The sequence below is a fragment of the Hyla sarda genome, chromosome 6 (genome assembly GCF_029499605.1).
Source record: "Hyla sarda isolate aHylSar1 chromosome 6, aHylSar1.hap1, whole genome shotgun sequence".
Lineage (NCBI taxonomy): Eukaryota > Metazoa > Chordata > Amphibia > Anura > Hylidae > Hyla > Hyla sarda.
Genome location: NC_079194.1, coordinates 25,404,657 through 25,424,813, shown reverse-complemented (window position 1 = coordinate 25,424,813; position 20,157 = coordinate 25,404,657). Strand labels below are relative to the sequence as shown.

The following is a 20,157-nucleotide window of genomic DNA, read 5'->3' as shown; positions in this document are numbered from 1 at the left end:
CTGCTGTTAGATAACAGCAGTCATCCCGGTCCGATCACCGCTCCCGGCGACGCGGCGCTCCCGGAACCCCGCGACGTACATGTACGTCGCCGCGCGCCAAGTGACACTTCGCGGCGCCGTACATGTACGTCGCTCGTCGTGAAGGGGTTAAACAAAAAATGTTTTCCAGTGGAGTACCCCTTTAATGATGTGCAGTCAATATTAATAAAAAGTTGAACAAAGCAGTAAATCTGCCTTAAATTCTGCCTTATGGAAAGGAGCAGTAGGAGTCCCATAAGGGGAGACAGTAAGGCAGTACTATCTGTGCATACTGATGCTGGGAGTTGTAGTTTTGCAACAGCTGGAGGCACCCTGGTTGGAAAACACTGCCTTATGGAAAGGAGCAGTAGGAGCCCCATAAGGAGAGACAGTAAGGCAGTACTAACTGTGCCTACTGATGCTGGGAGTTGTAGTTTTGCAACAGCTGGAGGCCCCCGGGTTGCAAAATACTGCCTTATGGAAAGGAGCAGTAGGAGTCCCATAAGGAGAGAGAGTACTATCTGTGCCTACTGATGCTGGGAGTAGTAGTTTTGCAACAGCTGGAGGCACCCTGGTTGGGAAAAACTGCCCTAACTAATAGAAGGGTGAAGGGTGAATAGAAGGGACTAACCAGAGGCCCAACCTGCCCACCTACTGTAGGGACCTTCCTACCTACTTATTCCTGTATTTAGTGGAGACCGGACACGACCACGGTTCATGGTGGCACTGACCTCTCCTGATCGATCCATACTGTGATGCCGACTGATCCGGCTGCTCAGGGACAAATCTTCAAACTCAGACAAGATCCGGTTCACGGTCCCGTCCTCCAGCTGGATCTGTTTCTGTTTACTCCTGTGTAGATCCCCCTGCAGCCACAGCCAGGCCTGCCTCCTAAAAACACACACAGACAATAGGTTATTTCTTATATAGTAGTTTGATTCATTTGTCTGCAATTCATTGGGGGAGATTCTCAAAAACTGCGGTAATTTCTGTTCCAGCGAAATTATTCAAGTCTTTTTTTTTTTCTCCTAACATTTTCAAAGGTCTCTTTATGTAAAAATTCATTTTCGCGCCACTTATGTTTTTTCGCACCCAAAAATAGTTTATGTTGCAGCCATATTGGATTTTTTGTGCCAAAATTGCAGTTTTACATTTAATTTACCTTTTTTTTTTATTTTTTATTAACTGGTGCCAGAAAGTTAAACAGATTTGTAAATTACTTCTATTAAAAAATCTTAATCCTTTCAGTACTTATGAGCTTCTGAAGTTAAGGTTGTTCTTTTCTGTCTAAGTCCTCTCTGATGACACGTGTCTCGGGAACCGCCCAGTTTAGAAGAGGTTTGCTATGGGGATTTGCTTCTAAACTGGGCAGTTCCCGAGACAGGTGTCATCAGAGAGCACTTAGACAGAAAAGAACAACCGTAACTTCAGAAGCTCATAAGTACTGAAAGGATTAAGATTTTTTAATAGAAGTAATTTAAAAATCTGTTTAACTTTCTGGAGCCAGTTGATATATAAAAATTTTTTTTCCTGGATAGCCCCTTTAAAGGGGTACTCCGGTGAAAACCTTTTTTCTTTTAAATCAACTGGTGGCAGAAAGTTAAACATATTTGTAAATTACTTCTATCAAAAAATCTTAATCCTTCCAGTACTTATTAGCTGCTGAATGCTGCAGAGGAAATTCCTTTCTTTTTGGAACACTGATGACATCACGAGCACAGTGCTCTCTGCTGACCTCTCTGTCCATTTTAGCAACCATGCATAGCAGATGTATGCTAAGGGCAGCTATGGTGGCTTAGTGGTTAGCACTGCTGCCTTGCAGCGCTGGGGCCTTAGGTTCAAATCCCACTAAGGACATCAATAAATAAAGTGTTATTATTATTATAACAACATCAGCAGAGAGAACTGTGGTCGTGATGTCATCAGAGAGCATTCCAAAAAGAAAAGACCTTCCTCTGTAGTATTCAGCAGCTAATAAATACAGGAAGGATTAAGATTTTTTTAATAGAAGTAATTTACAAATCTGTTTAACTTTCCGGAGCCAGTTGATTTAAAAAAGAAAAAAAAATTGTTTTTCCACCGGAGTACCCCTTTAACCCCTTAAGGACTCAGCCCATTTTGGCCTTAAGGACTCAGACAATTAAATTTTTACGTTTTCATTTTTTCCTCCTCGCCTTCTAAAAATCATAACTCTTTTATATTTTCATCCACAGACTAGTATGAGGGCTTGTTTTTTGCGCGACCAGTTGTCCTTTGTAATAACATCACTCATTATATCATAAAATGTATGGCGCAACCAAAAAACACTATTTTTGTGGGGAAATGAAAAAGAAAAACGCAATTTTGCTAATTTTGGAAGGTTTCGTTTTCACGCCGTACAATTTATGGTAAAAATGACGTGTGTTCTTTATTCTGAGGGTCAATACAATTAAAATGATACCCATTATTATATACTTTTATATTATTGTTGCGCTTAAAAAAAAATCACAAATTAGTATGTTTATAATCCCTTTATTTTGATGACCTCTAACTTTTTAATTTTTCTGTATAAGCGGCGGTATGGGGGCTCATTTTTTGCGCCATGATCTGTACTTTTTTTTGATACCACATTTGCATATAAAAAACTTTTAATACATTTTTTTATAATTTTTTTTAAATAAAATGTATAAAAAAGTAGCAATTTTGGACTTTTTTTTTTTTTTTCGTTCACGCCGTTCCCCGTACGGGATCATTAACATTTTATTTTAATAGTTCGGACATTTACGCACGTGGCTATACCAAATATGTCTATAAAATTTATTTTTTATGCTTTTTTGGGGGTAAATTAGGAAAAAAACGGATGTTTTACTTTTTTATTGGGGGAGGGGATTTTTCACATTTTTTTAACTTTTACTTTAAATTTTTTTTTTTACTCTTGAATAGTCCCCATAGGGGACTATTCTTAGCAATACCATGATTGCTAATACTGATCTGTTCTATGTATAGGACATAGAACAGATCAGTGTTATCGGCGATCTTCTGCTCTGGTCTGCTCGATCACAGACCAGAGCAGGAGACGCCGGGAGCCGCACGGAGAAAGGAGAGGGGACCTCCGTGCGGCGTTCTGAATGATCGGATCCCCGCAGCAGCGCTGCGGGCGATCCGATCATTCATTCAAATCGCGCACTGCCACAGATGCCGGGATCTGTATTGATCCCGGCACCTTCATTGCAGATTGGCATTCACTTTCTATAACAGATCACACTGTCTGCACTCAGTAACTATTTGCAGGAACTTGGCTGATTTTTAAAATACAAAAAAAAAAACAACATGTTTCACCACAACAAGCTGTGTCCTCAGGGGCAGTGAATCCGAACAAACGCCAAACTTAAAGGGGTACTCCCGTGGAAAACTTTTTTTTTTAAATCAACTGGTGCCAGAAAGTTAAACAGATTTGTAAATTATATATAAGAAAAATATTATAACCAATCCTTCAAGGATTTTACCCTGAAAAAGGTACACAATGCTAATCAATATTATAGGGATGCTTCAATTAATAAGTAATCTATGCTTAAACGACATTTGCTGGGTTTTTCAGTTCTAGGCACGGTTCATTTAAAGTTATGTTTTTTTTAAGCTTTTTTTGTGTGTGGGTAAAGTAGGTAATACTTTTCTGACTTTGGCATTACTAGTTAAAGGGGTACTCCGGTGAAAAACTTTTTGTGTTTTTTTAAATCAACTGGTGCCAGAAAGTTAAATAGATTTAAAAATCTTAATCCTTCCTGTACTTATTAGCTGCTGAATACTACAGCGGAAATTCTTTTCTTTTTGAAACACAGTGCACTCTGCTGACATCATGAGCACAGTGCTCTCTGCTGACATCTCTGTCCATTTTAGGAACCGACCAGAGCAGCATATGTTTGCTATGGGGATTTCCTTCTTCTCTGGACAGTTCCTAAAATGGACAGAGATGTCAGCAGAGAGCACTGAGCTCTGTGTTCCAAAAAGAAAAGAATTTCCTCTGTAGTATTCAGCAGCTAATAAGTACAGGAAGGATTAAGATTTTTTAGTAAAAGTCATTTACAAATCTGTTTAACTTTCCGGCACCAGTTATATATGATAAAAAGGTGAAAATCCACTGGGCCCTAGTGGTATTGATCACCATAAAATTTTATGGTGATCAATACCACTAGGGCCCAGTGGATTTTCACCTTTTTATCATAGATCTGTGCCAGGATTATATAATTTTTATTATACTGTTTTATAAATGTTTAATAAAAACAATTAATCATTAATTGAAGCATGCCTATAATATTGATTAGCATTGTGTACCTTTTTCAGGGTAAAATCCTTGAAGGATTGGTTATAAATTTTTTCTTATATATATATATATATATATATATATATATACATATATACATATATATAAATATATATATATATATATATATATATACACATATATATATATATATATATATATTTTACTTCTGCCCGTTGGGTTTCAGCATATAACCAAGCATATCCTCGGATTTTTGGTTTGTGAGCTACACACACATTTGCCTTTTTTGTAGATTTGTAAAAATGACTTCTATTAAAAAAAATCTTAATCCTTCCAGTACTTTTTAGGGGCTGTATACTATGGAGGAAATGCTTTTCTTTTCTTTTTAGATTTCTCTGATGTCACGACCACGGTGCTCTCTGCTGACCTCTGCTGTCCATTTTTGGAACTGTACAGAGCAGGAGAAAATCCCCATAGCAAACATATGCTGCTCTGGACAGTTCCTAAAATGGACAGCAGAGAGCACTGTGGTCGTGACATCAGAGAAATCCAAAAAGAAAACCATTTCCTCTGTAGTATACAGCCCCTAAAAAGTACTGGAAGGATTAAGATATTTTTTTTTTTTTTATAATAGAAGTAATTTACAAATCTGTTTAACTTTCTGGCACCAGTTGATTTAAAAAAAAAAAAAAAAAAGTTTTCCACGGGAGTATCCCTTTAAGAAGACCCCTTTATAGCCTTGTGTCAGTGAATGAACAGCTGTCATTGGTGAAAGGCAAAGGAACTTACTCTTCCAGGAAGTGTTGCTGAGGTCCGATGATGGAACCGGGTCGACATATTCTAATCCACGCTATTGCTTCAGCATGGGTGAACCTGTAGTGCTTCATGATATAACAAGCGATCAGGGTCCCCGTCCTGCCCAGACCAGCTGTGGGGTACAAAGAAGGACAACAAAAGATGATCTCTGCGGACTTCAAGGAAAAACACAGTCACTACATCAAAGACTAAAACCAAAATAAAAACAGCGCATCGTGGTGTTATATCGTAGAGAATAACGTAGAGGTAAGTATGGTAGCGCTTACCCCATACGGTGACCCCCCCGACCTACGATGGCCCCGACATACGATCATTTCAACATACAATGCAGCATCAACATACGATGCTTTTGTATGTCGGGGCCATCGCATACACGGCTATCCTGTAGCGCAGACTGCTTCAGCTGCCCCCGGATAGCCGTTTACGGTGCCCCATGTGGTCCGCTGACGATCACTTACATGTCCTCGGGGGTCCGGCGCATCCTCTTCGGGATCCCCTGCATCGTCGGCGCTCTCCATCGTCGTCATCACGCCGTCGCACACGCCGATCCCGTCATCCAATAGGAGCGGTGTGCGTAGCGACGTGATGGCGGCGACGGAGAGCGCGGATGCCGGGGAAGCAGAGGCCTGGCTGGAGGGTCGGGGACACCTCGGGGACGCGGCGACAGCGATGGAAGGCGACATCCAGGGCAGCGGTGACGAGCGGTGACGGTCCGGAGCGGCGGGGACAGGTGAGTATAACCTCCAATACCAGTGGTCTTCAACCTGCCGGACCTCCAGATGTTGCAAAACTACAACTCCCAGCATGCCCGGACAGCCGTTGGCTGTCCGGGCATGCTGGGAGTTGTAGTTTTGCAACATCTGGAGGTCTGGAGGTTGTAGACCACTGTCCTATACTTTACATTGCACGGATCCCTCAACATTCGATGGTTTCAACAAACGATGGTCCATTTGGAACGGATTACCATCGTATGTTGAGGGACCACTGTACAGTTACGCTCCGCCAAGTGTAACTATGGAAAGAAGCATACCTCAGGAACAGTCTACCTCAGGAACTGGTCACAGCAGGAACAATTAACAGCTTTAAAACAGGATTAGATACATTCCTGGAACAAAATAACATTAATGCTTATGAAGAAATATAAAATCCCATCCCTTCCCCAATATCGCGCCACACCCCTACCCTTCAATTCCCTGGTTGAACTTGATGGACATATGTCTTTTTTCGACCGTACTAACTATGTAACTATGTATGTAAGTGCCTGCAGCCGCTTCACGTCTGATAAAATCCCCGATGCTAAATTCCTCCAAGCTTGCGACCGTAGCAAACGGCGCTGGACACACACAGCAAAGGACGGGATACGTTCAATGAACCACGAGCCAACGCGTTTCACGGTAAGACTGCTTCATCAGGCCTGATGAAGCAGTCTTGCTGTGAAACCTGTTGCATCAGGTGTGTCCATAACCTTTTGCTACGGTCGCAAGCTTGGAGGAATTTAGGAATCGTACTAGATCAAAGAAGGAGGCTACTGATGGGCAGCAGACTCTTTCTTTATGGCTTGCAGGCCACTTAAAGGGGTGCTCCGCTGCTCCGCGTTCGGAACAAACTGTTCCGAATACTGGAGCAGGCGTCGGGAGCTCGCAACGTCATAACCCGCCCCCTCATTACGTCATGCCTTCGGCAATCTCCGGCTCTGCCATAGCGATGTATTGAGGGGGCGTGTCGGCCGCCGCTTCGTGCGGGGGTCGACACCCGCTATTTGGCCGGAGAGCCGGGCCCCCGTACAGAGAGATCGCAGGGGGCCCCAGCGGTCGGACCCCCCGCGATCTCAAACTTATACCCTATCCTTAGGATAGGGGATACGTTTTTCACCACTGGACTACCCCTTTAAAGGGGTACTCCGGTGGAAAACTTTTTTTTTTATGAACTGGTGCCAGAAAGTTAAACAGATTTGTAAATGACTTCTATTAAAAATCTTAATCCTTCCAGTACTTTTTAGCAGCTGTATGCTACAGAGAAAATTCTTTTATGTTTTCATTTCTTTTTTGTCTTGTCCACAGTGCTCTCTGCTGACACCTGATGTCCGTATCAGGAACTGTCCAGAGCAGGAGCAAATCCCCATTGCAAACCTATACTGCTCTGGACAGTTCCTGACACAGACAGAGGTGTCAGCAGAGAGCACTGTGGACAAGACAAAAGAGAAATTCAAAAAGGACAGAATGTCCTCTGTAGCATACAGCTGCTAAAAAGTACTGGAAGGATAAAGATTTTTTAATAGAAGTCATTTACAAATCTGTTTAACTTTCTGGCACCAGTTGACTTATAAAGACCTAAATAAACTATTTTTCCACCAGAGTACTGGGATAGGAATTCCGTGGTCCATCTTATCCCCAAAATTATGCGTCTCCTAGCATTATGGGAAGCATTTATTATTGTTTTCACAAGTTTTCAGTCATTTTTATAATTTTTTTTCAAATTGGCCGTGCGTCTTATTTATGATTGTTTTTGCTTTATTTATTTTTTTTCAGTGTATGCTCACTTTGTCATTTTTGTATTTATTTTTGCTGGATTTGTTGCATTAACCATTGCACATCCCTTAAAAAAAAATTTAAAAAATCACGCAACGTATTATGTTGCATGCACAATTTTTTTTAATTGGATACAAACCTTGCTGTAAAAACTGTGCAAATGAAAAAAAAAAAAAAAAAAGCGTACATTTTCGTGCAAATGAAAAATAAACCCCCCTTAGTTATTTTAATAGTTCAGACAATTCCCCACAAGGTGAAATATTGAGAACCATGGGGGGGAGATTTATCAAAACCTGTGTAGAGGAAAAATTGACCAGTTGTCCATAGTGACCAATCAGATCGCTTGTTTCATTTTTAAGTGGCCTTTTTAAAAATGAAAGAAGCGATCTGATTGGTTATCCTGCTACATTTCACCTGTTATACCAGTGTATTCCAAACAGGGTGCCTCCAGCTGTTGCAAAACTACAACTTCCAGCATGCCCGGACAGCCAACGGCTGTCTGGGCATGCTGGGAGTTGTGGTTTTGAAACAGCTGGAGGCACTCTGGTTGGGAAACACTGCATTAGATTACTGTAGACAGGACCCACGGACCCAACCATCTTATGTGTGTGGGGGCACCTATGACCGGGCATGCTGGGAGTTGCAGTTTTGCAACAGCTGGAGGCACTTTGGTTGGGAAACACTGCATTAGATCACTGTAGACAGGACCCACGGACCCAACCATCTTATGTGTGTGGGGGCACCTATGACCGGGCATGCTGGGAGTTGTAGTTTTGCAACAGCTGGAGGCACCCTGTTTGGGATACACTGCTATGCTGTAAACATGATTGTAAATGTTGTAATAAGAAGTCGTCGACTACAATATGTGATGTGTTTGGCGTTTGCGGCAGTAGAAAATCGTCTTTGTTTCCTTTAGTCGTCTGACGTCTATTGCTCAGCAGCTACAAGAATATAGAAAGATGTCGAGCGCCGTCCTCCGGGGCTTCTGGGAAATCCCAGGACATTTACGCTCGTCAGGTTGTAATTATAGGACGCGTTAAGTGCCGGTTAATGACCATTGGATACATAGAAATATTTACATGGATGCTCTCTGGAGGCCACTTAATCAATTAAGAGTTTACTCTAGTGTGACAAAGATAGACAGCGCACCCTGCTGGACAAAGATGGTAGTGCAGAATTGAACCCTTAAAGGGGTACTCCACTGGCCAGAGTTCGAAAGTAAATGTTCCGAACGCTGCAGGGGTCGACCCAGCCCCTCGTGATGTCACGGCCACGCCTCCTCAATGCAAGTCTATAGGAGGGGGCGTGACAGCGCAAAAACAGCATTCAGAACATTTACTTCCAAACGCTGGCCAGTCGAGTACTCCTTTAACCCTTTAAGGACCAAGCCCTTTTTCACCTTAAAGTATTCCAGGAAAAAACATTTTTTTATATATCATCTGGCTCCAGAAAGTTAAACAGATTTGTAAATTACTTCTATTAAAAAATCTTAATCCTTTCAGTACTTATGAGCTTCTGAAGTTAAGGTTGTTCTTTTCTTTCTAAGTCCTCTCTGATGACACGTGTTTCGGGAAACGCCTAGTTTAGAAGCAAATCCCCATAGCAAACCTCTTCTAAACTGGGTGTTTCCCGAGACACGTGTCATCAGAGAGCATTGAGACAGAAAAGAACAACCTTAACTTCAGAAGCTCATAAGTACTGAAAGGATTAAGATTTTTTAATAGAAGTAATTTACAAATCTGTTTAACTTTCTGGAGCCAGTTGATATATATAAAAAAGTTTTTTCCTGGAATACCCCTTTAAGGACCAGGCCAATTTTATTTTTGCTTTTTTATTTTTTCCTCCTCGCCTTCTGAAATCCATAACTCTTTTATATTTCCATGTACAGACCCATATAAGGGCTTGTTTTTGTGTGACCAATTGTACTTTGTAATGAAACCTCTCATTTTACCATAAAATGTACGGTGAACCCCAAAAAATATTTTTTTAGGGAAGAAATTTAAATGCAAACCACAATTTTGCCCATTTTGGAGGGTTTTGTTTTCACATTGTACAATTTACGGTAAAAATGACATGTGTTCTTTATTCTGTGGGTCAATACGATTAAAATGATACCCATGGCTAGATACTTTTATATTTTTGTACCGCTTAAAAAAAATCTAAAACTTTTTGTACAAAATCAGTAATTTAAAATTGCCCTATTTTGACCACCTATTTCAACTTTTTCATTTTTCCTTATATAGGGCGGTATGAGGGCTCAATTTTTGCGCCATCATCTATACTTTTTATCGATACCACATTTGCATATATAAAACTTTTATATCATTTTTTATTCATTTTTTTAATAAAATGTGACAAAAAAGCAGCACTTTTGGACTTTATTTTTTATTTTTTACATTTACGCCGTTCACCGCACGGGATCATTAACATTATATTTTGATAGTTCGGACATTTATGCAGGCGGCGATATCCAATATGTTTAAATTTAAAAAAATTACGCTTTTTGGGGGTAAAATGGGAAAAACGGACAATTTTCATTTTTAATGGGGGGGGGGGGGGGATTTTTCACTTTTTTAAAAAAAATTTCAACTTTTTCTTTACACTTTTTATGTCCCCAAAGGGGACTATCTATAGCAATCATTAGATTAATTATACTGTTCAGTGCTATGCATAGGACATAGCACTGATCAGTATTATCGGTCATCTTCTGCTCGATCTCAGACCAGAGCAGAAGACCCCTGGAGAAGGACGGAGCAAGGTGAGGGGACCTACGTCCGCCATTAATAGATGATTGCTGCGGGCGATACGATCATCTATTTTATTATGTGCATTGCCGCAGATGCCGTGATCTGTACAGATCACGGCATCTGAGGGGTTAATGGCGGACATCTGCACGATCGCGGATGTCGGGCATTACCGGCGACGTGTACTGCCGTGTATGACGCGAGTACCGCTCCGATGCTCGCGGTCATACACAGGACGTAAATGTATGTCCTGGTGCGCGAAGTACCGCCAAACCAGGACGCACATTTACGTCTGTGGTCGTTAAGGGGTTAAAGGAGAACTGTAGCGCAATATAACTTACCCTTATTCAAAGGGGCTAAGTCAGTGTTTCCCAACCAGGGTGTCTCCAGATGTTGCAAAACTACAACTTCCAACATTCCTGGACAGCCTTTGGCTGTCCAGGCATGCTGGGAGTTGTAGTTTTGCAACACCTGGAGGCACCCTGGTTGGGAAACACTGGGCTAAGTTATAGATTGGGGGAGGGTCCGACCGCTGGGGCCCCCCCAAACTCCTGAACGGGCCGCGACAATCTGCAGGAAGTGCCGTGTCGTCGTCAGCAGGAAGCCGCAGCAGACAAGCCCCCTCCATGTATCTCTATGGGATACATAGAGGGGGCATGTTGGCCGCCGCAGCATGCGGGGACAGAACGCCCCCTTACGCCATACTGCCGCGGTCCCGTACAGAAAATCGTGGGGGGTCCCAGCGGTCGAACCCCCTGCGATCTATAACTTATAAGGGAGCATGTACACACACACCGGTTCCACTGCGGATTTGAAGTTGTAAAATATGTAGTTGCAGATCCGCGTGTCCTAGAGACATGTCAAGTTTTGTCCTCTAGTTTCCCTCCCCTGCTTTATTCAAATATCGTAAAGGAAAAAAACTTACACATAAATGGTATAGACTAGAGCAGTGGTTCCCAACCAGTAGCCCTCCAGCTGTTGCAAAACCACAACTCCCAGCATGCCCTGACTGCTGTAGGCTCCCTGGTTGGGAAACACAGGGCTAGAGGCTCCCAAAACGACCCAAACTATAAAATGTACATTATTTTTTTTCTCAAATAAGTTTTTATTAAAGTTTTCAGGTTAAATACAAACAGTAAAAAAGTGTTGGGTCAAATTTACATTATTTAACCCCTTAAGGACCACGGGTTTTTCCGTTTTTGCACTTTTGTTTTTTCCTCCTTACCTTTTAAAAATCATAACTCTTTCAATTTTGCACCTACAGACCCATATGATTGCTTATTTTTTGCGTCGCCAATTCTACTTTGCAGTGATATCAGTCATTTTACCCAAAAATCTACGACGAAACATAAAAAAAAATAACTGTGCAACGAAATTGAAGAAAAAACCCCATTTTGTAAATTTTGGGGGCTTCCGTTTCTACGCAGTACATTTTTTGGTAAAAATGACACCTGATATTTATTCTGTAGGTCCATACGGTTATAATGATCCCCTACTTATATAGGTTTGATTTTGTCGCACTTCTGGAAAAAATCATAACTACATGCAGGAAAATGTATACGTTTAAAATTGTCATCTTCTGACCCCTATAACTTTTTTATTTTTCCGTGTATGGCGCGGTATGAGGACTAATTTTTTGTGCCGTGATCTGAAGTTTTTAAAGGTACCATTTTTGTATTGATCTGACTTTTTGATCGCTTTTTATTCATTTTTTCATTATATATAAAGTGACCAAAAATATGTTATTTTGGACTTTGGAATTTTTTTGCGCGTACGCCATTGACCGAGCGATTTAATTAACGATATATTTTTATGGTTCGGACATTTACGCACGCGGAGATACCACATATGTTTATATTTATTTTTATTTACATGGTTTTTTTTTTTATGGGAAAAGGGGGGTGATTTGGCCATTTATTAGGGAAAGGGTTAAATCCAATTTATTAACTTTTTTTTTTACACTTGTTTTTGCAGCGATCGCTGCCACACGCTATTAGCCCCGGGTCCCGGCTTCAGATACATGCCGGGACCGACCCGATATGACACGGGGTTACCGTGTGACCCTGCGTTATATATCGCGGGAGACGGCCAAGGACGTAAATATACGTCCTTGGTCGTTAAGGGGTTAAAGGGGTACTCCGTGGGAATTTTTTTTTTTTTTTTTTTTGCAAATCAACTGATGCCAGAAAGTCATACAGATGTGTAAATTAATTCTATTTAAAAAATGTAATCCTTCCAGTACTTATCAGCTGCTGTATGCTCCACAGGAAGTTGTGTTGTTCTTTCCAGTCTGACCGCAGTGCTCTCTCTGCTGACACCTCTGTCCATTTTATGAACTGTCCAGAGCAGGAGAGGTTTGCTATGGGGGATTTGCTCCTACTCTGAACAGTTCCTCACACAGACAGAGGTGGCAGCCGAGAGCACTGTGGTCAGACTGGAAAGAACTACACAACTTCCTCTGGAGCATAGAGCAGCTGGTAAGTACTGGAAGGATTAAGATTTTTATATAGAAGTCATTTACAAATCTGTTTAACTTTCTGGCACAGGTTGATTTAAAAAAAAAAAAAAAAAATCAATCCTCCGGAGTACCCCTTTAAATAAGTGAATTTATAATTTGGTTCGTTTCGGGAGCCTCTATACAAATTCTGTATACGTGTTTTTCTTTTTCACAACATTTGATGGAATAAAGCAGGGGAGGAAAACTACAGGGCCTTATCCTGGTTATACTAGGCATACACTGTACCCTAATAATGGTTAGAACAGTGTTTCCCAACCAGGGTGCCTCCAGCTGTTGCAAAACTACAACTCCCAGCATGCCCGGACAGCCGAAGGCTGTCCGGGCATGCTGGGAGTTGTAGTTTTGCCTCCGGTGCCAGAAAGTTAAACAGATTTGTAAATGACTTCTATTAAAAAAATCTTAATCCTTCCAGTACTTATTAGCTGCTGAATACTACAGAGGAAATTATTTTCTTTGTCGAACACAGAGCTCTCTGCTGACATCACGGGCACAGAGCTCTCTGCTGACATCAAGAGCACAGTGCTCTCTGCTGACATCTCTGTCCATTTTAAGAACTGCCCAGAGTAGGAGAAAATCCCCATAGCAAACATAGGCTGCTCTGGGCATGCTGGAAGTTGTAGCTTTGCAACAGCTGGAGGCACATAAAGACGCAGACACCCGGTGAGTCCTCACATATCTTTCGTACCTTTGCAGTGAACAGCGATGGCGCCTTCCGTATTCTCACAGAGGTTCAGGAATCTGCGCACTATGCCATCGCTGGGTGTGCTGCCGTCTACGAAGAACAGGTCGTAGTGATCGAACCCGGCGTCCGTAAAACGCTTGGCGTCGTAAATCTTCTTGTTGAGGCGGATGATGGCGGTGACGTTGTTTTTTCGGAAATATGGAAAGTAAGCTTCTGGGGCGTGGAGGGGGTAACCTGGAGAATGAGGAGAAAGGGAATTATCATTTCTTTTAGCGATTAGGGCCCATTCACACTACGTATTTTCCAAGCGGAATTTCGCTCCAGAGATCCGCTACGGAAAATACGATGCAGCAGCCTCCCATTGTTTTCTATGGGATTTTGATGCACCATTCACACTATGGAATTTAAACAATGATATAAATGCGTTGCCGTATATGGAGAACACGCATTTCCGAGCGGTCCTAGCGCTAGCCTGTTCTTCCGGCGCCCGCTACAGATGGAGTCTCCACCCGGAATATCTCTGGGTAAAGATTCCGTAGTGTCAGAGTCAGATACTGAAAGACGTTCTTTTCACCTAATCTGTTCCTATTTTCAGATTGTAATTTTTATTTTATTTTTTATTTCATTATTTGTACATTATTATGGAGGCAGCCATCTTGCCAGAGCTCTTTTTAAAGGCGTACATCCGTGGAAAACGTTTTTTTTTTTTTTTTAAATCAACTGGTGCCAGAAAATTTAACAGATTTGTAAATTATTTCTATAAAAAAAAAAAAAATCTTAATCCTTCCAGTACTTTTTAGGGGCTGTATACTACAGAGGAAATGCTTTTCTTTTTGGATTTCTCTTCTGCTGTCACGACCACAGTGCTCTCTGCTGACCTCTGCTGTCCATTTTAGGAACTGTCCAGAGCAGGAGAAAATCCTCATAGCAAACTTATGCTGCTCTGGACAGTTCCTAAAATGGACAGCAGAGGTCAGCAGAGAGCACTGCGGTCGTGACAGGAGAGAAATTCAAAAAGAAAAGCATTTCCTCTGTAGTATACAGCCCCTAAAAGGTACTGGAAGGATTAAGATTTTTAAATAGAAGTAATTTACAAATCTGTTAAACTTTCTGGCGCCAGTTGATTTAAAAAAAAAAAACGTTTTCCACAGGAGTACCCCTTTATCATCATTTAGAAATATGCTTTACTGCAAGCCCCATGGACATAGGCAACAATAGACAGAAGCTGTCCCATTCACATGAATGGGAAAGGTTTGTGGGCATGCTCTTTGACCATTGAAGAGATCATTCCACAAGGAGGGGAAGGCTAAGCGCTGAGTTTCAGCTATTGTTTACATCCTATGTTATAAAAGGGGTATTCCAGGATTTTTTTTTTCTTTGACTGTGCTACAGGGGCTGTAAAGTTAGTGTAGTTCATAACACAGTGTCTGGACCTGTGTGTAATGGATAGTTATGTGATTTTTGCACCGATTTTTGCACAAAATTTGTGTTGTCTCAGGTTTTCCCAGGTTGCAATGCGGCCCGAGACATTACATCACTAGTCAGGTGATGACAGGGAGCCTGTCCTGCTTCAATGGGTGGAGCAAACACTGGGTGGGGGGGTGGAGATCATTCTATAGGGAATTTTAGTTTTAGGAGGCATCCTGGTTAGAAAACACTGGTCTATTGCATGGAAGAGAACACAGGTGTGTTTCAACGGGAGGGGTGGCTGATGTGTGGGAGAGAAAAAGTGGTGAAGGGTGAAAATGCTGGTAAAATAATCTGTACGGAAAAAGAAGCCTCAGCTTAGTTGTAGGCCTAGTGGACAAAATGGGAACTGCAAGATTTCAGGATTATTACAAAATGCACTTGTCTTTAGTCTCTGTTGTCAGAAATGAGGATTTTTACTGACTGATAGGCAGAGATCTTGCAAATGGTGAGATGTGGGAACGAAAAAGTAGTTAAAGGGGTACTCCGGTGGAACACTTTTTATTTTTTTTATTTTTTTTTAAATCAACTGGTGCCAAAAAGTTAAACAGATTTGTAAATGACTTCTATTAACAAATCTTAATCCTTCCATTACTTATTAGCTGCTGAATACTACAGAGGAAATTCTTTTCTTTGTGGAACACAGTGCTCTCCGCTGACATTACGGGCACAGGGCTCTCTGCTAACATCATGAACACAGAGCTCTCTGCTGACCTCTGCTGTCCATTTTAGGAACTGTCCAGAGCAGCATATGTCTGCTATGGGGATTTTCTCCTACTCCTGGACAGTTCTTAAAATGGACAGAGATGTCAGCAGAGAGCACTGTGCCCATGATGTCAGCGGAGAGCTCTGTATTTTCGACAAAGAAAATAATTTCCTCTGTAGTATTCAGCAGCTAATAAGTACTGGAAGGATTAAGATTTTTTTTTAATAGAAGTAATTTACAAAAATCTGTTTAACTTTCTAGCACTGGTTGATTTAAAAAAAGAAAAAAAGTTTTCCACTAGAGTACCCCTTTAAGAACTTTTAATTGTATGGTAAATAAGCTATAGGAAAGTTCCTATACTCCAGGTCAGTGTTTCCCAACCAGTGTGCCTCCAGCAGTGGCAAAACTACAACTCCCAGCATGCCCGGACAGCCTTCGGCTGTCCGGGCATGCTGGGAGTTGTAGTTTTGATACAGCTGGAGGCACCCTGGTTGGGAAACACTCCCCTGAGTAATCACTAATATAAGCCGTTGGCTGTCCGGGCATGCTGGGAGTTGTAGTTTTGCAACAGCTGGAGGCACCCTGGTTGGGAAACACTCCCCTGAGTAATCACTAATATAAGCCTTCGGCTGTCTGGGCATGCTGGGAGTTGTAGTTTTGCAACAGCTGGAGGCACCCTGGTTGGGAAACACTCCCCTGAGTAATCACTAATATAAGCCTTTGGCTCTCCGGGCATGCTGGGAGTTGTAGTTTTGCAACAGCTGGAGGCACCCTGGTTTGGAAACACTCCCCTGAGTAATCACTAATATAAGGCGTTGGCTGTCCGGGCATGCTGGGAGTTGTAGTTTTGCAACAGCTGGAGGCACCCTGGTTGGGAAACACTACCCTGAGTAATCACTAATATAAGCCTTTGGCTGTCCGGGCATGCTGGGAGTTGTAGTTTTGCCACCACTGGAGGCACACTGGTTGGGAAAAACTGCTCCAGGTAAACCCTCAGGACTGTTTTCTGTTTTTATACCGATATATATAATAGACTTACCATTTTCAATTTTGCTTTTCGGGTGAGGCCCACTGAACGCCAGAAATTTCCCTGGGACAATCCAGTTGAAATCCCCGTTTTCCACTCTCTGTGAACACAAAATGAAAGTTAGAGTGCGCCACCTAGTGTCAGTAGTGCTCACTTACATGTCCTTCAAAGAGCTTCATCCACTAAATGTTTTCAAGTATTTTGGGTAAGAACATAAACGGGGGGGGGGGGGGGGGGATGAATAAAAACAGTGAAAAACTAAAATCGGTCCCGTTTTGGCCACAGAAACCAATCACAGTTGAGCTTTCATTTTACCAGAGCTTTGTTATGATAGGACAGCTGAGCTGTGATTGGTCGCTATGGGCAAAACCTTAAAGGGGTTATCCAGGAAAAAACTTTTATATATATATATATATATATATATATATATATATATATATATATCTCAACTGGCTTCAGAAAGTTAAACAGATTTGTAAATTACTTCTATTAAAAAATCTTAATCCTTTCAGTACTTATGAGCTTCTGAAGTTAAGGTTGTTCTTTTCTGTCTAAGTGCTCTCTGATGACATGTGTCTCGGGAACCGCCCAGTTTAGAAGAGGTTTGATATGGGGATTTGCTTCTAAACTGGGTGTTTCCCGAGACAGGCGTCATCAGAGATCACTTAGACAGAAAAGAACAACCTTAACTTCAGAAGCTCATAAGTACTGAAAGGATTAAGATTTTTTTAATAGAAGTAATTTACAAATCTGTTTAACTTTCTGGAGCCAGTTAATATATATATAAAAAAAGTTTTTTCCTGGAATACCCCTTTAATGTAGGGCTTGACAACTACCTGGGGGGGGGGGGGGGGAGGGGACCAGGTCGCCATAGCGATTAAAAAATGTGCTTATTGTCAGCCCTTTACAATAAGGAGGGTTTATTCTTTAAAAAAAAAAAAAAAAAACACTTGACTCCACCTCCTTTCCTGCACTAATCCCCTGTTCTGCCTGCGGTTGGCGCTATTGGAGGTGACTGCTGCAGGCAATCAGCGGAATAGGCAGAGAGGCTCCGTACTCAGGAGTACAGAGAGTCACTGACTGCCAAGGCCACTGATTGGCTGAAGCAGTCACATGACACGGAATGAAGACATCTGCTGCGGAACACTGAAGGCAGAACAGGGGAACAGAAACGGAGGTAAGTTAAACATTTTTTTCTTATTAAAGATCAGAGAACACTTATGACTGTGACATACAAGGGGGAGATGAGGGAACAGTAATAACTGTCACACGGGGAGATGAGAGGACAGTAATGCCTGACACACAGAGGGGAGAGGAGGGAACAGTAATTAGTGACAAACGGAGGAGATGAAGGGACAGTAATAACTGACAAACAGGGGGAGATGAGGGGACAGTAATAACTGACACACAGGGGGGAGATGAGGGGACAGTAATAACTAACACACAGGGGGGAGATGAGGGGACAGTAATAACTGACACACAGGGGGAAATGATGGTACAGTAATGATTGTGACACAGGTAGAGATGAGGGGACAGTAATGGCTAAGACAAAGGTTGAGACAAGGGGACAACAATGACTGTAACACGGAGAGATGAGCGGACACTAATGACTGTGACACAGGAAAAGATGATAGAATACTAATGACTGTGACACAGGAAAAGATGATAGAATACTAATGACTGTGACACAGGGAGAGATGAGGAGATACTAATGACTGTAACAAAGGGAGAGATAAGGAAACAGTAATAACTGTGACACACAGGAAGGAGATGAGGGGACAATAATTACTGACACACATGGGGGGGGAGATGAGGGGACAGTAATAACAGACACACAGGAAAGTAATAACTGACACACAGGAGGGTGATAAGGGGACAGTAATAACTGAAACACACAGGGGGAAGATGAGGGGACAGTAATGGCTGTGACACACAGGAGGAGAGAAGGGGACACTAATCACGGCAACAAAGGGAGAGATGAGGAAACAGTAATAACTGTGACACACAGGAGATGAGGGGACAGCAATAACTGACAAACAGGGGATATGAGGGGACAATAAGTACTGACACACATGGGGAGATGAGGGGACAGTAATAACAGACACACAGGAAAGTAATAACTGACAGACAGCAGGGGGATGAGGGGACAGTAATAACTGAAACACACAGGGGGGGATAATGTGGACACTAATGACTGATCATATGAAGTTTCATGATGTGCAGCATCCTGGCTTCTTATCTTTTTTGCTGGCTCCTAGATTCATAACAAATTTGTCAAGCCCTGGACTACGGGGCCGTCTAGAGAAACCGGATGGAAACGGTACAGAGGAGTGAAGCGCTTGAGAAAGCTTCTCCCTACTTGTTCCCCTGATTGATGGTATTCTCAGCACTGATACCCATGACTAGTAGTCACATCCGGACCCCACTACATCTGGCTGAGGCCTCTTTCAGCCCCACATCACAGTTGCAGCCAATAGCTGAGTGGCGTCACAATGGACCAAAGAGGCTAACGCTTGGCTTCCATAGTCACATGACCAGCGCCAAAGTTTAGGTTATGCATTTTTTTTATTGTTTATTCTGAGCATTAAGTAAAGGAAGATAGACTGAAAACATTCCGCATCTTCCTCTGAACAACAAACTTACCTCATAATGTTCATATTCATCCACATCAAAGTTTTCAAAGTTAAAAAATCCAAGATGCAAAGCCTAAGAGACAAACACCAGCGTGAGAAACTCCATCCCAAATCCAGTGTCCATATCAAGCTTTATTTGTTCTTCATGTACTGAGATCCACCACATTATAATACATCTAATACCAGACTGTTCTTCTGGAACATTCTCTGTGCTCCTCCATAGCTGATTGATGATGTAACAACAACATGGAAAAAGATGGCTACAGGGACCCAGGAGATAAAAAATATCCGTGTACTGTGACATCACTGTGTATTATCCCTGTACTGTGACATCACTGTGTATATTATCCCTGTACTGTGACATCACTGTGTATATTATCCCTGTACTGTGACATCACTGTGTATATTATCCCTGTACTGTGACATCACTGTGTATTATCCCTGTACTGTGACATCACTGTGTGTATTATCCCTGTACTGTGAAACACTGTGTGTATTATCCCTGTACTGTGACATCATTGTGTATTATCCCTGTACTGTGACATCACTGTGTATATTATCCCTGTACTGTGACATCACTGTGTATATTATCCCTGTACTGTGACATCACTGTGTGTATTATCCCTGTACTGTGACATCACTGTGTGTATTATCCCTGTACTGTGACATCATTGTGTATTATCCCTGTACTGTGACATCACTGTGTATATTATCCCTGTACAGTGACATCACTGTGTATATTATCCCTGTACTGTGA

General features: G+C 41.9%; 1 protein-coding gene across 2 annotated transcripts in view; it reads right to left on the bottom strand.

The window, feature by feature from the left end:
* The window catches only part of CDC14A (cell division cycle 14A), a 160,249-nt gene that overhangs the window by 34,701 nt on the left and 105,391 nt on the right, over window positions 1-20,157 (bottom strand). For both annotated transcript variants that reach the window (XM_056523372.1, XM_056523371.1), the window contains exons 7-11: window positions 19,411-19,473; window positions 16,780-16,867; window positions 13,571-13,801; window positions 5,069-5,207; window positions 750-909 (exon numbers count right to left, since the gene is read on the bottom strand). In XM_056523372.1, coding sequence (XP_056379347.1) covers window positions 750-909; window positions 5,069-5,207; window positions 13,571-13,801; window positions 16,780-16,867; window positions 19,411-19,473 — 681 coding nt within the window. The remainder of the gene's footprint in view (window positions 1-749; window positions 910-5,068; window positions 5,208-13,570; window positions 13,802-16,779; window positions 16,868-19,410; window positions 19,474-20,157) is intronic.